At 36.9% G+C, this 19195-nt stretch overlaps 4 protein-coding genes and 1 pseudogene across 4 annotated transcripts; 1 reads left to right on the plus strand and 4 right to left on the minus strand.

Moving 5' to 3' along the window:
- Positions 1-2062: 2062 nt before the first annotated feature.
- On the minus strand, positions 2063-4765 carry LOC121251405 (annotated as a pseudogene).
- Positions 4766-5537: 772 nt separating this feature from the next.
- On the minus strand, positions 5538-6488 carry LOC121253137 (22.0 kDa class IV heat shock protein-like). Its single transcript, XM_041153070.1, has one exon. The coding sequence runs from the start codon at positions 6267-6269 to the stop codon at positions 5685-5687; it is 585 nt and encodes a 194-aa protein (XP_041009004.1). The 5' UTR covers positions 6270-6488; the 3' UTR covers positions 5538-5684.
- A 1805-nt stretch (positions 6489-8293) lies between these two features.
- LOC121252103 (putative clathrin assembly protein At1g33340) lies at positions 8294-9725 on the minus strand. The gene has a single exon (XM_041151589.1). It carries the CDS (start codon positions 9491-9493, stop codon positions 8294-8296), a length of 1200 nt encoding a protein of 399 aa, XP_041007523.1. The 5' UTR covers positions 9494-9725.
- A 2223-nt stretch (positions 9726-11948) lies between these two features.
- Positions 11949-14840, minus strand: LOC121252890. The gene is made up of 7 exons (XM_041152721.1): positions 14343-14840; positions 14173-14248; positions 13953-14083; positions 13797-13867; positions 13473-13554; positions 12722-12772; positions 11949-12429 (listed from the first exon to the last, which is right to left on the minus strand). The coding sequence occupies exons 1-6, from the start codon at positions 14772-14774 to the stop codon at positions 12752-12754; spliced, it is 813 nt and encodes a 270-aa protein (XP_041008655.1). The 5' UTR covers positions 14775-14840; the 3' UTR covers positions 11949-12429; positions 12722-12751.
- A 1880-nt stretch (positions 14841-16720) lies between these two features.
- On the plus strand, positions 16721-18836 carry LOC121253145 (monooxygenase 1-like). The gene is made up of 5 exons (XM_041153082.1): positions 16721-17043; positions 17130-17180; positions 17340-17508; positions 17612-17840; positions 18150-18836. The coding sequence occupies exons 1-5, from the start codon at positions 16817-16819 to the stop codon at positions 18680-18682; spliced, it is 1209 nt and encodes a 402-aa protein (XP_041009016.1). The 5' UTR covers positions 16721-16816; the 3' UTR covers positions 18683-18836.
- The last annotated feature ends 359 nt before the right edge of the window (positions 18837-19195 follow it).

Consider the following 19195-nt stretch of genomic DNA (forward strand, 5'->3'; position numbering starts at 1 on the left):
TGCTTCTCTCACATGGTTAGGAGACACCTTTTAACAAATCTAGAGACTATGTTGCTAAAAAAAATAAAAATAAAAATAAAAAAAACGGGTTTTAATTTCCCAACTGTAAATGACAAAAGATTTACAAACAAATTCCTATATTTAATCCGAGATATTTTCATGACTGCGAGTTGCATTTGGAAAAATTCCTCTCATCCTAAATACTTGCAAATGGCAATTTGTCTAGTCTAAGAATATTAGTTAGGCTTAACCAAAATTAAATTTTGGTCAAATTATAATTAAGTTGCTTAAAAAACTTTCTGCACGATTCTCAACAAATATATAGTAAATTTGGCCCTTTTATTTTTCATTAACCAAATTTGACCAGCCCAAACGGCTAGTCAACTAATTTTTCTTGAATAAAAAATTATTGATTTTGCTTATAATAATTAATCATGTCACAACAATTGACTGATTTTATTTCTAATAAATAGATTATTACCTTTCAAAACGGTCTTATACAAAACATTACAAGTTATTTCGAAAACAAGACTGAATGTTTTTCCAGAATCAGATTTTAATTAGCTTTTTTAAAAAATTAAAACAAAATAAAACAAAAACAAAAATAAAAAATTCTTAGAGCTCTTTCAAGCGGATCCTTTTATATCAAATATTTCCTCTATATTGCATTCCTAATCAATTCATCCAATAATTAATAATTAAGAGATAGCCATTAAAAATATAACTTTTAGAAAAAATAAGCCTGGAAATAAAAATCCATTACTAAGATATGACTATTGAAAAAATATATCATTTGGAAGAATATGACTATTAGAAAATTATATTCGTTCGAATAATATGATTCTTAGAAAATTAATGTATACTTTTTTTAATAATAAATAAATATTTAAATTACAATTAGAATTAAAATAAATAAAAAATCTAAAATTAATATTTTAATAGAATATTAATAGATTTGAAGAGTTTGTTATTTGATGTTAAAAAGTGACTAATTAAATTTATAAAAGTGTATTAGTCAAATTTTAGTCAAACTTTAACTAGCCCACTATTAATGCTCTAAGACGACAAAAGTTGTTTCTGATAATTGAACGAAAAAACTAAACATTATCGGATTATTCAATTACATTATTTGTTTCAAAAAATGAGGCAATACTAGGAGTGGACAGCGGAGACCCACCCTCCGTCAGGCCCCGCCCCCGCATTTGCAGGCGGGTTACCCTGCACCACCCATGCGGGGGCGAGGGCCCCCACCCTGCATGAAGGACCCCTAGTGGGGGCAGGGGGTGAGCTAAACCCAATGGGGCCCTGCCCCACACCACACCCCTCTCATATTTATAATAAAAAATATTATTTTTATATTTATATAAATATATTGTATATAAATATATAAAATTTATTAAAAACTTGAAGTTGAATTCAAGTTAATAGTGTTAAGTCTCACATTGCTTAAATATGACTATTGTATTGCCTTGACTTCCTATATAAAAATTGATTTAGGAGGCCAAAACAATCCAAAATACAACTCTAATGAGTTTATATTCATCAAATTCAAAAAAAATTTGTAGACTCAATGGATCACTAGGTTGAGTTTTTGGGGGGGGGGGGGGGGGGGCAATTTCAACCCACCCCCGAGTATCAAGGCGGGGGGCGGAGGGCAGGGTTGGAAACCCTCCCCCGCATGGTGCAGTGAAGGGGTGCTACCCGAACCAGCACCCAAAAAGCCAAACTTACAACCAACTGCATGAGTACAATTTTGCTGCAGAAGACTGGCTATGTTTGGATATACACTATTCAATATTTTATTATTATTTTTACTTACTTTCACTACTTTTTACTACTATTCATTACTATTTAATATTTTATCATTATTTTTTCGTTATTTTTTCACTACTATTTACAAATCATTTAAGATCATTTCACTATCTAAACATAGCCTTTTAGAATGCTTCTTTCATCATACAACTATGATATATATATATATATATATATATATTATCATATATGCAATATCTAACAACTCAAAAAATGGAGCTGCACTAGCCACTGCATTTAAAGGTGGAATAGTATAGAGCCCCTATATGTAAATCGATTTTAAAGATCATCATGCTCTCCAATTGATGAACACAATGATGAGTGTCAAAACCATGCCAGCATATTTGATCCAATTATCAACATGGTGCCGCCTCTCAATCAACCTTAATACCGAATTTGAGAGCCCCACTGTGTTAAGAACATCTAGTGCTTTCCGGTGTGCTTTCTGAACCAAGAAAAAGTGAACAGAATTAGCATCAGCTGCAACATTCATCCCAATGCATCATTACCATTATTTGTTAAGGAAATGAGCTGTTCCAAACATTTTAGACATCGGTCTTCCTTTTCAGATTTCTACTCAATCCAAAAGAATAAAATAACGTTGTACTTTAAATCGAACCCTCATACAAAATCTCAATGATGCCCAATTAATAATTAAAATCTCAAACCTACTGGAACCACAACATTACATAATCATATACCAAATGACAATGCAGATATACGAAACTGGCATACCACATACATAATGTTATAAAGCAATGATATTTTGAAGCCAACTGAAGGCTTCTGAGGAGTGCTTAAAAAAAAACATATCTCTGAAGACACCTTCACGAAACCATTGATTGGTACAAGAGAAATTTAAGTTCAGAATTGAAGGTTTTGTTTGGTAAATGTTTTCAAGAAATTTCTTGGTGTTTTGGGGTTATAGAATCTTAAAAAGTGTTTTGAGGATATTTCTGAACTGTAGGCTCAAAGAGAGTTTGGTAAGTGCTTTGTGAAATGTTTTTAATAGGGCTCCGCCCACCGTGCGTGGCAGCAAAGGGATCCCTTCCGTGCAAGGCAGCTGAAGGAGACACCTCCATGCTGCACACCGCCAGAGGGGATATCCCCCTCAACCATGGAGGCACACTGCTCCCTCATCCCTGCCTTTTTTTGACATGTAGGGTGCAAGAGTTTGTTTTAATGAGTTCGAAAAATTTTGGAATTGTTGTTTTTGCATATTTGGCAAAAAAGTAATCGGGAACCATTCTCAAGAACAATTTCTTTTTTTATGTTCTTGAGAATGGTGGCTAAGCAGAGCCTAAAAATCTTAATTCGATGGTAAAAAAAGGAAACAGAACTGCTATCACCACCAATTCTCAAAGCAGCTGCAGTAGCAACTACCGGATTTATTACCCCCAGAACATTGATAACTTTTTTTTTATCGGTCACCAGAGCATTCAGAAGTGAAAATATAATTATTTTCTTACCTAATGACCTAAACCTAAAGTGTCAAGCTAGCCTGTAATGATCATAGATATCATCTTGATAAATTTTGTTTTTCTTTATATAAGTAGATATAATCTTTGTTTACCGATTAAACAAAAGTAGATATCATCTTGATAAATTCATAGCAGAACCCAATGATAAAAGCTGGTATGCAAATTGTCTTGCTTATATTGCAACTTTACAGGCACATTTTTCGTCAGCAATAGCTTATTGTATGAACTATATGTGCACATTATGTGTATGTATGAGCACGTGTGGGTACATGGGGGCTTGAGTTAAGATACCTTTAGAAGTTCCCTTGACCCTGACATTGCAGACAGGATGGCCTCTCCAGTTGAACTAGCTTCTTCCAACATCCTGGCAGAATTACGACATGACTGCATTGCTTGTGCTTCCTCATCAAATATTCTCAAAACGTGAGATTGCCCGTTCTATAAGATAAAAGTATTTCTGTAAGATACTGAAGCAAAAAGAATTCAGTTCCCAAACCATAAGGGATTTCATTGCAAGCTTACTGCACTAGATACAGAAAGAACTACCTACAGCTCTTCCAAGCAATTCTGCCCTCTCTTTGGCTTCCATCAACCTCTTCTGATTTCTTAAAGAATGCTTATCCAAACTTTGTTTCAACGATTCAGCCTCTTCTGCTACTTGTTCAACTTTTCTGCATGAGACATGACCATTAAATTGTATCAAAACTACAATAGTTATCGTAAATACACAAGCTATGGAGCCTATCATCAGATTGCCCCAAGCAATCGTGGTATACAATAAAGTTCCTTACAAACTGCAGATGTACTGTTCGTGGAAGTACAACTAGCACATAAACATTTTTCATAAATTTTTGAAGGATCTGACCTGAAGCTCAATCACATAAAAAAGTGATTCCTTTACATGGAATTTTAGTCACCCAATAAAAAATGACTTGGAATGAGTCATTCGGATGGTACTAAAAAGTGAATCGATTTCCAAAATAATGGATTAGGATAAAACCAAACAAAAGAAGAAGAAGAAGAAGAAGAAGAAGAAGAAACCCAAGCCCTAGCGATAATAACAAGTAAATCCCCGTCCCCAAAATGAAGGGAATCGGAACACGTTTTCATTGGAGAAATAGAAAAGAACCGTTACCGTTTCCAGAGATCACGGTGGGACTTGGAGGGAAGGGAGCGGCAAAGGCGGTCCATCTCGACGCAGAGGGATTGGATTTGGGTAATGTCCCTGGTGATCGAGGATGAGGGTTCGGAAGAGTCCATCCCAGCTCTACCGCTCGATTACTCGAGGAGCTCCAGGCGTTCCACCTCGTCCCTTGTCCTCAACACCACCTTCTTCGCATTCTGGTATATTTCCGACAGCGTACTTCCCCTCCACCTCCTCCTGCTGCTTCCATTTCCATTTTCCACAGCAGTATTTCCTGTTTTCTGGGATTGTTTTGTTTTCATTTCACTGTCGCTTCGCCGTCTGATTTTATATGTATGCACGTTGGATTTCACTTTCCTCCTAATTCTTTTTTTAACAATCTTCAATTACATTTAATTTTATTATTATTATACAACACATTTTAAATTAGTTAAAGGTCAACAAACAAGGATGATCAGCACGTGCATTTTTCTCACAGTTCCGATTTAAATTGCAGAGTCATAAAATATAATAAATAATTTAATTTTTTAAAATTTTAAAATAATTATAATATTTTAATAAAATTTTATTCTTATATTTACAAATCTCAGCTCATATACTCATATAAATTCCTTAAATAACGACCTTAGAATAGTTAAAAGGGCAATAAAACAAGTTAAAATTTAAGAAAAATGTCTATTTTCTTCTTTTCTTGGCTTTAAACAAGGATGATGATCAGTAGGTACATTTTTCTCACACTTCCAACTGGCGGTCAACTTGTGCATAGCATTAGCGACCCTAGAATTTTCTGGTCACTTGACTTCTCATAATCGAGCATGATGATCGGCATGCAGTATATGTAGTTTATCATTTGAGAAAAAAAAAAGCATGCAGTATATGAATTGAAGAATTAATATCAATTATGTTCACTTCTGCTACTATTGAGTCTTGAATTAATTCGCTCGACCCAAAACTCAATCGTTTCTAATGTAACCTTGATCTAGCATTTCTTTTTCATTCAATATATATATATATATATATATATATATATATCGCCTGAAACTAAGCGCAATGCTGTGAAGAAATTAAGGACTAGAGAGGACGGGGGAGGTGAAATTCACACGATAAGATATTACATCATAAGATGTTGCAACAGCACACACAACAAAAGAAGAAACACAGAGTCAAAACTCAAACCATTGCACACACTACTAGTGACAAGCATATATAGTTTGGTCACTCAGAACTTGTCCAAGACTCCAAAAGGTTTAAAGCTCCTGCTTGGCCTCATTACCGTTCTTGATGAGCTTGGGAGGCTCATTCTCTTGATTTGCATCAATGCTGACCACCCTGGGACCCTTGATCTTGTCAGGGGATAACTTGGGCAATTCCAATGTGAGCACCCCGTTCTCCAACTTTGCTCTCACAGAATCCAAGTCCACGTTCTCAGGCAACCGGAACTGCCTCCAAAATTTGCCATACGATCTCTCCACCCGGTGCCAATGATCCCCTTTCTTTTCCTCCTCCCTCTTCCTCTCTCCGCTTACTCTCAGCACCCGGTTCTCCACCTCGATCTTCACGTCTTCCTTCTTCAATCCCGGCACGTCCATCTCTATAACGTGACCTTCCGGCGTCTCTTTCCAGTCTACCCTTGCTGGAGAGCGTGTCACGGCGTTGCCGTCCTTTTCAAGGCCAACTGGGATTTGTTCCAACACCCGGAACGGGTCTGCCCATATATCAGTCAACATACTCCCCGGACGCTCTACGAGCGGCAGCAAGTACCCATTGGAAAACTGAACAAGACAAAGGGAGACAAACAAAGCTAGGACAACGTCTTTTAGCTGTGCTCCCATTGTTCCTCTTCCTGCGAATATACTACGTGCGCTTGGTTCTTTTACTAATGTTGATGGATGGACGATACGTACTTGGTAGCGTGCTCTTTGTTAATCTTACTTTAGGATGGGGAAGAAAATGGGGATGTATGCTATTTATACAATGCGGGGAAGGGACAAGCAATTAGACATCATGGGGATCGGTTGGTGAAACTTTAGAAAGGTATAGAGAAGTAGGGAAGGTTCCAGCTTTTGATTTTCAGTGTGGAAATGAAGCTGCCTCTGACACTAGGCGAGGGTGCAAGATCTTTCCAACATGTTCCAGACGCTTGCGGAAACTGAGCGGGCTCAAAGCTCTTCTACGGGACTTTGGGCCCTTTCTATCGCAATCTCCAAACGAGCCCAACTACTGTTTTACCGAAGCGACTTACAATATTATAATTTATTGCATGCAAGGGGCCCATGGCCGCCCATCCTCCAACCAAAGATAAGACCTTTGTATGAATTGCACAAGCTGGGACTGGTTATGCTCTGGGAGAGCGTAATGCCTGGGTGAAAATTGAACTCATCCAGCACCCTGAAATAATAAAAAAAGAAGAATGGAAAGAGGGAGAAAAGGAGGAATCTACTGGTTTCAAAATCGGATGTTTAGAGTAGAGTTATTCCTTGCAACTCGTGGATGGGATGGTGTTACTATATTGATTATGCGAATAAATTATGATGGTATAAATGCCATCTGCCACTTGCATCATTAATTATGAATTATGAATTATTATTTACTATTCACTATCCCATATAGCAATCGATCACTATATATATATATGTCTAATTATGGATTATTATTCGTTAAGTTGCATCGATCTTCATCTACTACACATGATCATGTAAAGTTGTTTAGATAACTTCACAATGCATTTATTAATTAATTGATAGTCAAATATGCATGCCACCTATCTAAGCGCCATGATCTCTTCCTAGCTAATCATGATCATTAATTAAAGAGGCAATTCCTTTTGAGCAACTGACATTATCTGTTTTCTAAGCCATTGACAATGAATGCATAGCCCAAATCAACCAAGCATGGAGAAGATCCTGGGGATTATTCCAATTTATGGTTCAAATGGGAGAATACTTTATCATTTCCGCTGTTGTCTTGATCATCATCAGGTTGTGATTCTTTCTTTATCGTTTTTTTTTTTATTATTATTAATTTTCGATTTGTTTTGCAAATATTTAAGATTAGTGGATGACTCTCAAGTCTTATCCTCAAACTCTCCTCTCCCACGGATTGAATCGGAATGTTCCCACTTATAATTAACATTGGTCCACAAAGTCTGGTGTTGACATCTTCAGTTATCATTATGCCTAGTACTTTTTATTTGCGGTAGATTAAGTAGTGTTCGGATAGTAATACGAGATGAATTTAGATAAAAGTTAAAAGTTGTATAAAATATTATTATAATATTATTTTTTAATATATTATTATTTTAGAATTTGAAAAAATTAAATTATTTATTATATTTTACGTGAGAATTTAAGAAAGTTGTAATAATAAAATGAAATGAGATGGATTGAAAGTGGTTTTCAATCAAACGACTCCTAATTTCTTCCTTTTTCTTTCATCTTTTTCTTCCAAAACTTGGCGACCACTATGTTACTAGGTCTAAATTAGATTCTCTTCATGATCACTAAGGAATTTGGACCCGAGTTGTTATATATTCATTGCTCAAACATGCACCCTCAAATTCCCCCTTTGAATCGAGAAGCTAGCAAGTACCGTGCAAGAACGTACTCCGATTAAAAGTACAAGAACAACGGAAAATTAATTGAGTTGATTGCACCAAACCAGTAAGGTCACTCCTATTATGAACAATAACTTCTTGGTTGATCGGAGTTCATTTATAGCTCGGGCACCATGCTTGTAACGAGACGTGCACGTTGTAAACGGGTTTATAAGAAAAACCAAGGCCGACAGTGTTCATTAATCTCATTAATATGCACATCCTCTATATTACATACGCTGGGAAGAAAGATCGCAAAGTACCTTACAATTGAAGAGTCTTGCCAACTGATCCTTGTGATTGGTTGGGATCATCTTCATCAAACACAACCCATACCATGCTTATTTTGGTCTCCAGTGCGCACGAGAAAAGAGTACTTGAAGAAGAACTAATATCGTTGTTGTTGTTCTCATTCATTTTGCCTTCTTTCGCTGCTGTTGTCACTTGGGTTTTGGTTGGTTTTGATAGACAGCCCAAGACATGAACAGCTGAACCACCAGTAGTCTTGCAGAATACAGAGCCATGGGAGATAGCCGGACGTTGGAGGTTTTGTGAACAGGGCAAGCATTGTTCCAATGACATAACATGCTCCATGGTGATAATTTGAACAGAAGGGTACCCCAAGTTCTTGTTTTCAATAATCCTTTTGGAATTCTCGTACAAATCATGAAGCTTTTGACTTTGCTGGGAAGCCCTCTTGAGTATGTCACAGGCTAAAGCCCTCGCCGACCTTGTTAAATCAAAGAACATGTTAACAAGAGCCGCAACGCCTTCACAAAGTGTCAAGTATAGTTGAAAGCTCTCTTTCAAGGTGTTGCTCATAGCTGCTTGAGCCAGGTTATCAGAAGGCAAGATATCCAATGGTGAACAATCTAGGACCCTATCTAGAAGTAGTTGACATTTGGGCAATTTACGAAATACCATGCCGATTGACTTCTCTTCATAATATCGAAACTCCAAGCCTTTAGGCATAACGGGTTCAAGTTTGCCAGCTTGGTTGATGAGCCAGCCCATCCTTTCTTCCAGGTATGCTGCATATTTGTGTAGGAAACAAACCGAAGGGTCAGGATTCTTGGTAAAACAACGGGTACTCATTTGGAGATGGCCTGATACATGTGCGCCGCGTAGCTGTTTCTCGAAGCTACGGTTGCCTCCGCGCAGGAGGCGATGGATCAGAACAAGGGTTTTCAGGGCCACCATGCGGTCTCTGGTTTTGCAAAGACGACGAGAAATTCGTTCAGCAAGAAAAGGAATGGATCCGGGAGAGTTAGAGACAAGGAAGAGGATTTCATGCATGTGCTGGTCGTCGACGGGGCAATTATCATGGCCGGTGGCGCGCAGGACTGCAATTTCTATGTCGGAAAAGCCATCGTGGTGATTGTGTATCATGGCCTTTCCGACTGATGCATGATCCTTTACGGAGCCAAGAGCCAGCCGGAGCTTTTCCTGAATGTCTACCCTCATCTTCTTTCGCTAGCTAGAAATGCTGCGATAGGAGCAATTTGTGAGTGTAGAGAGCAGCTGGGCCAGGAGTGCACATATATAAAGGGGTTAGAGACAGATAGAGAGACACTGAAAATGGACAAGAGATGAAGAATCAAATCTTAACATTTTAAAATATGACGAGTGCCTCGTCTCGTCTCTCCCAAAAACAGAGACATTATGCGGAAGAATGTTCGTTCAAAAATAAAATTTCCTAGTTTTGAGGCCCTACAGGCTACAACTCTATCATTATTATATCCTGCAAAAGAATACAAGTCAACGAGTACTGTAGAAATGGACAGATGTATACGGTTAAGAGAAATGGAGAAATGTTTAAGAAAAAATATATTCATGATCTGACTTTCATCATCAATCCATCATTCTATGATATGACATTAAATAATAGAGTTACAAGTAAAATATAATAAATAATTTTTAATCATCTATTACCACATAATAAGATGATAAAAATTAAGATGATGAGTAGCATTACTCAATTATTTTGCGTAAAAATTTATTTATAGACCCAACAATTCTCTACTATTAATCAATGAGCATTTTTGAGATCTGCAAGAGTGATTGGGATTATTAACTGGAGGGATTTAACATAAAGAAATTTATGGGTCTAACTTATCTTATTAAAATCAATTCTATAAGAGATGATTGCTCATTTCTTATAAATATGTCCAAGACCTTGTCCTCAACAACCTCCCTCACGCGCAAGTCAGTATTTTTTTCTGATCCTTATCACGGAATAAGTAATGTAGACCCACATTCGTCTTGTAATAAGCTCTAATTCTATGAAGAAAATTATGAGTCTAACTTATCTCATAACCAGTTTTATTAGAGAAAATTATTCATTCTTTATAAACATACTCAAAATTTTATTTACAGACAATATGAAATTATTTTTCAACGTAAACCTCTTAAAAGGGTCCATTCACAGATCCGGTCACTGAGAGCACAGCACAATTAGCTTCTGCTAAAAAAAACAAAGAAAAAACAATGATTGTACTGAGTTTGATGAAAATGTACTCCATGCAGTTGTTTTGTACGATGGAGGGATGAAGCATATGCTTCCATGAGGGAAAAATGACAGGCCCCGGCCAACAAGCTCAACGAGAATTGATGGATAAAGAGACAGTTTTATTTTATACAGAGAGAAAGAAGAAAAGGTACTTTATAAATTTGCTCACTGGCCACGTACATGTACACCACTAAAAAGCCTTGGATTCTCTTTGTACAATGTACTCAATCTAATTAATTGTGTTCATCCACATTTCCACTTCTAAAAGGACGACTTGGATGGTTATGAATGTCGAAATCAAAACAAAAGCAAGTGTAAAGAGAGGGAATAACAAAGAGTGCCTTACAAGGCTTTCTTTCTAAACTTTCTTGGATATGAATAACAAGCAAAGAGTCAACGAGGCAAAAGTACTTAATAGTGGTGGGGAGAATTAAGGAACCTCGTTCCTCAGGAATAGGATTCTTCTGCATCCAACTCTCTTCCCATTCGCAACATCACATCATAGACAACATTTTTTTCACCCTGAAAGTTCTTCTTTTTAAAATCATCCACAGGTTCTTTCATCATGATACTTTTTCTTTCCTCCTGTAAGAGGAGGTTGGAAGCCCCAGTACTTAACTAGCATAGAAGGGAGAAAAAAACAAAGAATAAATGCTTTGCCATATTATATTCTAGCAATTATCCAAACAGGTGCTGTATAACTAATACTTGAGTCGGTATTAGCAGCACAGTCTCACTATAATGTTCCTAAAATGCACAAACAGATCAAACAATGATGTCTTATATATATTTTGAGAATTTTAATTACTAGAATGACTGATGTAAAGACTCTGACTCTGACATAGCACCATCTTTAAAACAAAGCCAGCTAGGCAGCTAGCTTCCTGTGCCGTAGTTTATTAGCATATGCAGCTTTGCCTGGGCAGGAAACAAAACCACCAAGTCATTCGGCCAACTACGTTGTAAATCAATCGAATGCATACTTGCTCACATCTGTCAGGTTCTGATATTTGGAGATGAATGTTGTGGTTGATATTCTCTTGCTCTAACGGGACAATTCGTTGTGTCAAACCCCGAGAGGTTGCGCAGCCCTTAAAAAATATACTTTTGGCTTTGGATATAGACTAATTTCAAGAGGTCAAGTGCAAGAGACTGGAGGCAAAACGAGTACCCGTATGTAGCCTCTCGCTGGTTGGACAGGCTTAGTGTCAATGCGCACGCGGGTAATTAGAGTAATATGTTGCACCAATGGTTTTTTAAACGCTGCCTTGTGATTCTTGAAGTACAGACAGAAAAACATAGTAAAACAAATAAAATATAGCATAGTATGACACGGACAATACTCATCAAATATAATTTAAATTCGGTACATATGGAATATAGCATAACTTCCGGCAACCGAACAAAATCTGAGAGGGAATAGAATATATGCATTGAATCAATTTCGAGATTTTTTGTAATAGAGTTTCAAAAGGGAATTGCTGTTGGCAGCCTAACAAAAATATTCTATATCATTCAAATTTGACTTTGCAATACAGAATAAGCTATAACTGAGCCCACCATTGTTCAATTTCAATCACACGCATTCACCCATTCACCGCCCATTCTCCACCACTTTGAACCCGATCACCATCACTGACACTGTCACTGGTGGAAAAATAACCTTCCTCTAGCTTGACACATTTAACTAAATCTGAATGGCATCCTACCCTGTCTGCCTCTCTAATTTCGAAGTGTTAGTAGCAATGCAGAACATCAGAGTCAGACTGGTAAGAATTCCACCATATACGATTTCCCTGCAGTATACTTGCTCCGACTGCCGCACACAAGTTTTTTCAATTTAGAGTCGAACCATATATAAGACGATGCCATAGCAACCTCTTTTAAAGTCCTGCATTAGATAGAAGCTCCCACCAAGAAGAGAGACTTTACATACATTTAAGGAATGAAAGGAAAACTACACGATAAGGGGTCAAAGGGGATTGAAGCGAAATCGACAAATCCTGCATCTGTTCTATTTTCAGTAATTAACTAGATGTAAATGAGGAGCTTAAAAGCAGCTTTCGAATTCCACATCCATGTAATTTAAACAGTAAAGCTGATATGGGGTTTTAAGCAACAAGACCAATTTCCGTGCAGAGAGTTTGTCTTAGCATGAAAAGATCAAAAATAGAGAATTGCACCTGACATGTGCAATTAGCATCCAAGAACTCCTACTTGAGAGGCTTCATACCCTGCACAAGTACGATAATAACTTCGATTATTGCACTCAGAACATTTTTTTTCCATCTGTCCTTGTAATTGAAAAGCAGATTCTTTTCTGCATGTATAAGAACAAAACAGAAGCACAATAGTAGAATGATGTATTCCTTCATTAGAAAAATGAAATTTACTGACATCAAGAAGATATGCATACTTTGATAAACTAGAATGAATGATGAGGCAGTAGACAAGTGATGGAAGCACACAACCATAAAATGTAAGCAACAGTGAAGACAGATTTCACAGAAACTTCTCAGTTCCCTTTTCATTCTTTTTAATACTTCTGTCCAAGCTTACACATTCAATCAAAAATTGATGATAAGAAGAGAAACCAGCCATTCTTCTTAATACTTCGGACACATTCATCGATTTCTTTTAACTGTTCCTGTACCCAGCTTACACATTCAATCAAAAATAGATGATAAGAAGAGAAACCAGCACAAGACATTCATTTGTCACAAGGAGAAAAACAACCACTCCTTGATTTTAGATGAACACTAGTAATCAGGAATATTTGAGGTCAACTTCAGAACAATTTTCAATATTTCACCGTCCAAGGAAGATATACCATGGTTAAATTAAAGGTTCCATCTTTAAAACCTTTCTTAGTAATTTTTTAATTCTAATTCATTTGTTATGGCAATGGTAGGTAATGTTCAGCAGATGATGTACCTTCGAAGTCCTCAGTTCATTGACGGCCATTCGAAGAGAATCATTGGAGAGTATTAAGCGTGATAGTGCACCGGTGCTTAAGCTGCGAAATATAGTAGAAAGGCCAGACCCGATGTCCCAGGCCAGTGTTAGCAAGGAATCATTCATATTTATGCCTCTATCAAGTTATTCATAAAAAAGGAAAGAGCCTTCTAAAAATTTAAGCCTGACCATATTCATCAACAGGGCAGTGATGGAGGTTGGAGAAGAAAGTTAGATGGATATACTATTTTTATAGCACAAAATAAAATGAAGAATAGTCGTAGGACAAGATGTCATATATACCCAAGAAACTTGGCCGCTTCTGCGACAGAACCCTCAACTGCAAAAACTACATCCAAGAGAGCTTGCATTCCCTGCGAAGAAATGTGGTTATTGCCGATCAAATTCCTCCAATTGCAATTTAAAAAAGAAAAAAGGAAGCAGAATTAGAATATATACCAAAAGGTATTTGGGGTTGTTTGGTCCAATCTGGGGACCAGAGTCGGAGGTTCTGACGGTGGACTTAGGAGGAAGAATCCGAAGGAGTTCCGGAGGTGGTGAATAAGCATCAAGGTCCACACTGCTCCTCACTAAAATGTATTTGAAAAATAAAATGCTTAGCGATCAGTAGCCATTGGGAACGAATGAATGTAATCTCCGCCAGTGTTGGCCTACCTACCATTAAGTGCCAAGAGAGTACGGAGGCGCGCTAAAGCTGAAGCGCGGTTCATGTGCTGCGATCGATCCTCAACAGCCTTCATTGCAAACAAAAAACGAACATTTTCAAATACCGATAAAATTATTAAATAATTGAGATATAAATTTAATAAAAAAATATAGGGAGGGAACCTGAGCAATAAGACCGGTGGGGAGGTGCTTGAGACGGACGGCGGACTCTCGCTTGTTGCGGTGCTGACCACCGGGGCCCGATGACTTGAAGGTGTCCATTTCGCACTGCCTCATCAGCTCCTGGTCCGTCATTTCCAGGTATTCTTTCCCCTTCCAATTCCCATACACTTTCTTATCACCATCATCATCATTGTTCAGGTTATTATTAGCTGTCGCATATGTATATCGTTGCTCTTGCTGCGAGCACACCCAAGTAGTTCCTCTTCCTCTTCCCGTTCCTAAAATTCTAAGTGGTGGGGTTGGGCAAGAAGCTTTATGAAAGACTAAGCTTGGTGATGACGAAGAAAAAGGATAATTATAAAAGTAAGAACATGAACGAACCAAATGATATCCCAAACCGATATGCCTTTTCCAGAGCAATTGGCTCCCCATCTCACCTTCTCTCTCGGGTTTCTTCCGCAACGCCGCCTTTCCTCAGCCTTTCACTAATATCTGCGCTGCGGCTGCCTTAACTGGCACTGCACTGCACTGCATTTCATTTGGGACAAACCCGGTCTAGGCTTCGAGCCCAGCCCCAAAATTATTGGGTACGATCACCAACATAAGCCCATTAACCCGGACCAGTTACCATATTACAATATTAGTTTTAAAAAAATATTGGTCAGTAAAGAAATCTTATAAAAAAATTGATTTTTTTTTTTTTTTTAATACATTGGGATAGGGTCTAACCCATGATCTCCATCTTGGAGATGTAGATTTTGTGCCATCATACCACAGACCGTTGACACTAGATTAAATTGATTTAATAAAATATATTAGATTATAAAATTATTTTTATTATAAAAAGAAATTTAACATATAATTTCATCAATTTGTGAATTTTATTTTATATTAAAAGACTAGAAGAGTTTCAACTTTTTTTGTGTAAAGACATTACACATTTAGGCCATTGTCATGGTGTTAGAGAGAGACATAAATATACCTTGAATAACATTGTTTTAATAGAGAAAAAAAAAATCAACATTTTCTATCAAGAAGGTTATATTATTTCTAATCATGACGTATTGTTATTTTAAGGTTTCGTTGAGACACTTGGCGGATACATAAAGGATATATTGTCTTTGACACGCGACATTTATTTATTTTTTGAAATAATTTTTCAAATAATACTTTATTAATTTATTGTATAAAATTGAAAAAAAAAAAAAAAAAGAGAACTTATGAAAACAAAATCATATTTTCACTTTGATCATTGATCCACACGCCGCCTTAGGAAATTTGATGGTCAGCAAGAACGTACTCTCCACCAGAAAAAATAAAGTCGATTCACATTGGTCAACATGCCAACTTTGAATACTTCAGAACGTCAGGGGGACAAATTAATGGCATGGATAATGCCCGTTCCACCAAAATCAAGGAACGATTGGCTATGGATATTTTTCAAGATATTTAAAGTAACAATTGACAGAAAATAAAATATAATATAAAAAAAATGAAGAAGAGAAAGAGGACAAGAAACTATTGAAAGCTACGTTTTGCTTTCTCAATTATTACTAAATATAAGATATACAATCTAATTTATAAAAAAAAAATTATATTAAGATAAGATAAAGATAAATATCTTAAATATTATAAAAATTAAATTAAGATAATATTAAATAAAAGTGATTTAACAATTATAAAAATCATATCAAATTAAAGCGATTTGATAATTATGAAAATCAAATCAAATTATTAATTTGATATTATTTTCAACATCTCCCTCAAATTTAAGATAGAAAATTTTGAAATCTTGAGTTTGAAATTTGAAAATAGCATTCATATTCATTAATTGATCGTTAATGAGATGATAATGTTGATATGAAGTGACTATTAATTGAAACATCAAATCTGAAGTTGTGACTAACAATAGGCTATATATGACTTTAATCAACTATTAAACCAAAATCTAAAGGCCAAAATTGGATCTGGAACTTCAAACAATGCTTACAATAGATCAAAACCTAATAAACAATAAAAAAAAGTCACACGGCTAATATAGAGATACACCAAATGTATTGATTTGAGACTACACATAATTGAATAGCTACGAAAATTTTGTGAGATATATATAATATAGCTAGCGAAAGAATAAATATTCTACAGGATCGAGTCTAACGTTAGTCAAGAGCTCTGATATCATGATAGAAAATAAAATATAATATAAAAGAAGATAGAGAAGAGAAAGAGGGCAAGAGACTTTTAAAGATTATATCTTTATTTTTTCAATTGATATTGAATATAAGACATATATTTTAATTTATAGGAAAATTATATTAAGATAAATATCTTAAATAATATAAAAATCAAATCAAATGATAGGGGTCAGCCACTCTTCATATAGCCCGTTTAAGTTGCAACCCGTTGTGTAAGAACTAAGAAGAGAGATACAGAGAATTATCATTGACGGAGAAAACAGAGGAAGGAAAGATCTTATGGACGCAGTTGAAGATATAGAGATCGTAATAGTCGGCGGTGGCCTCTGTGGGCTTGCCACTGCACTTGCTCTTCACAAAAAGGGAATTAAAAGTGTAGTTTTGGAAAGATCAGAGTCCCTGAGAGCAACGGGAGCAGGTATTGCCGTTCACACTAATGGTTGGCGTGCCTATGATCAACTGGGTATTGGTTCAGAGCTCAGAAAAACTGCCCTCCCTCTTCAAGTGTAAGCCCCCAGCTCAGCCTCATCCCCCTTTTCTGATACCGCAAATCTGTACATCTTTCATTTACTGTTTCTACTGATGAATGCAGGGCACGGACTGCATGGCTTGACAGTGGGAAGCAACGAGAAACACCCATCTCGTAATTACTTTATAAGCTTTTTCATTTTCATTATTCGTGTGTGTTGAACCATGGTTAATAACAAAGATATATTGTTCAAAAAAGAGGGAGGAAGCATAGACCTTACATTTGGAAGTGATTACAAGGTTCTATTTTTTTTTTTTTAATGGTTTTTGGCAGGGAAGGAGAAGCTCGCTGTGTTATACGGAGTGAATTGATTGAAGCACTAGCCGCTCATCTGCCGCCTGGCACTGTTCGCCTTGGATGCCAAATAGTTTCAGTAAAATTGGACACAGTGACTTCAAGCCCAATACTTCAGATGCATGATGGAAAAGAAATTAAGGCCGAGGTAGTTCTTTAATTAATTTAATTTCCAGGATAATTTCTCTTTAATGGGTATGATCATTCGCTATTGTCCATTTTAATATTCAAATTACTGATGGGTCGTATAGATTGTGATTGGATGTGATGGAGCCAACTCTGTCATTGCGGATTTTCTTGAGCTAAAACCCCCGAAGCTTTTATCTGCATGTGCGCTGAGAGGTTTTACAAATTATCCAAATGGTCATGGACTTGCCCCTGAATTCATCCGCCAAATAAAAGGGCAAGCCCTGCTTGGGAGAGCTCCTGTTACTGATACGCTGGTTTTTTGGTTCGTAGTTCTGCAAGCTTACCCTGAAGGTACTGTTCATAGATTTTCTCCCTCTCCCCTAAAAACTCTCTCATTTCCAACCTTGAGGTTGGAACTGTACTTCTTCCGTAGCATTGTAATGCTATTTCATAGGTTTTTCTCCCACAAGCTCTCATCTCCAACCTTAATGTAATGTTGGAGGACCAAATTGCACTGGTGCTGGTAAGTTGTGCCGTTCCCGCCTACGTCAATTTAATGGGTAGCTAATGTGGCAGAAGACCCTTTCTTTTCTTATGTAGCAGAAGATCTACATTTGTTTCATGATACATATGGTTATTATTTATTATTTATATCAACAGATTCAAATGTCTGGAAAGATCCAGAGCTCATTAGGCAGCTTGCTCTGGAGTCAGTCAAGGGCTTCCCTACTGAGATGATAGAAATGATCGATGGCAGTGACCTAAAGTCATTGTCCCTCACGCACATGAGATATCGAGCACCTTGGGACGTCCTATTCGGAAAGTTTCGGAAAGGAACTGTGACAGTGGCAGGAGATGCAATGCATGTAATGGGTCCTTTCCTTGGTCAGGGTGGCTCAGCAGGTGTTGAAGATTCCATTGTGCTTGCTAGATGCCTAGCACCAACGTTGCTGGAGGTAAATTTGGAAAAGGGTGACAGGGGCAGGATGGTGCAGAAAGTTGGAGAGGCACTGGATGCATATACAAAGGAGAGGAGGATGAGACTAGTGCGGTTATCTACACAAACTTATCTTATGGGAACGCTTCTAATAGGCTCTTCGCCGATGGTGGTGAAGTTAGGTGTTATCATCGCCATGGTGGCTCTATTTAGGGACCCAATCGGCCACAGTCGATATGACTGTGGCCGCCTTTAAAACCTACCGTTATAGAGCTCAAGTTTAGAGAATAGAGATATCTCTGGTTGAATTGAATAAATCCTACATATGTTGTTGATACTTTTATTGCCAGTGTCGTCAAATGTTCTTCTCTAGTATTGATCAATTTTATTGGTGTTGTTATATGTACTAATTTCTACCAGGATTGCATCATTCCTGCTTTTCCAGATGAGAGATCTTTGTGTGATATTTCACTTGGGTTCTTGCTTTTTGCTAGGTTGAGGGGTAGAAACAAGAGATGTTCTGAAGAAAATTCTGTAACCTCGTAGGGTAGAAACAGAAGATGCTGTAAAGAAGTGAAAAAACTTGTTTAAAGAAATTGTGTAGAAACCTGCAAACTTTAAGCAGACATTAAATGAAGTTTAAGCGTATAGCAAACCTTTTATTATTGGGGAGCAAGAAATAGGGACAGTGGAAAGACAGAGTTACCTACTTTTGAGTAAAAGTGAGCAGAGTTTTAACTAACAATGTGCAAATTCATCACCAATCAAT

The sequence above is a fragment of the Juglans microcarpa x Juglans regia genome, chromosome 2S, assembly GCF_004785595.1.
Source record: "Juglans microcarpa x Juglans regia isolate MS1-56 chromosome 2S, Jm3101_v1.0, whole genome shotgun sequence".
Lineage (NCBI taxonomy): Eukaryota > Viridiplantae > Streptophyta > Magnoliopsida > Fagales > Juglandaceae > Juglans > Juglans microcarpa x Juglans regia.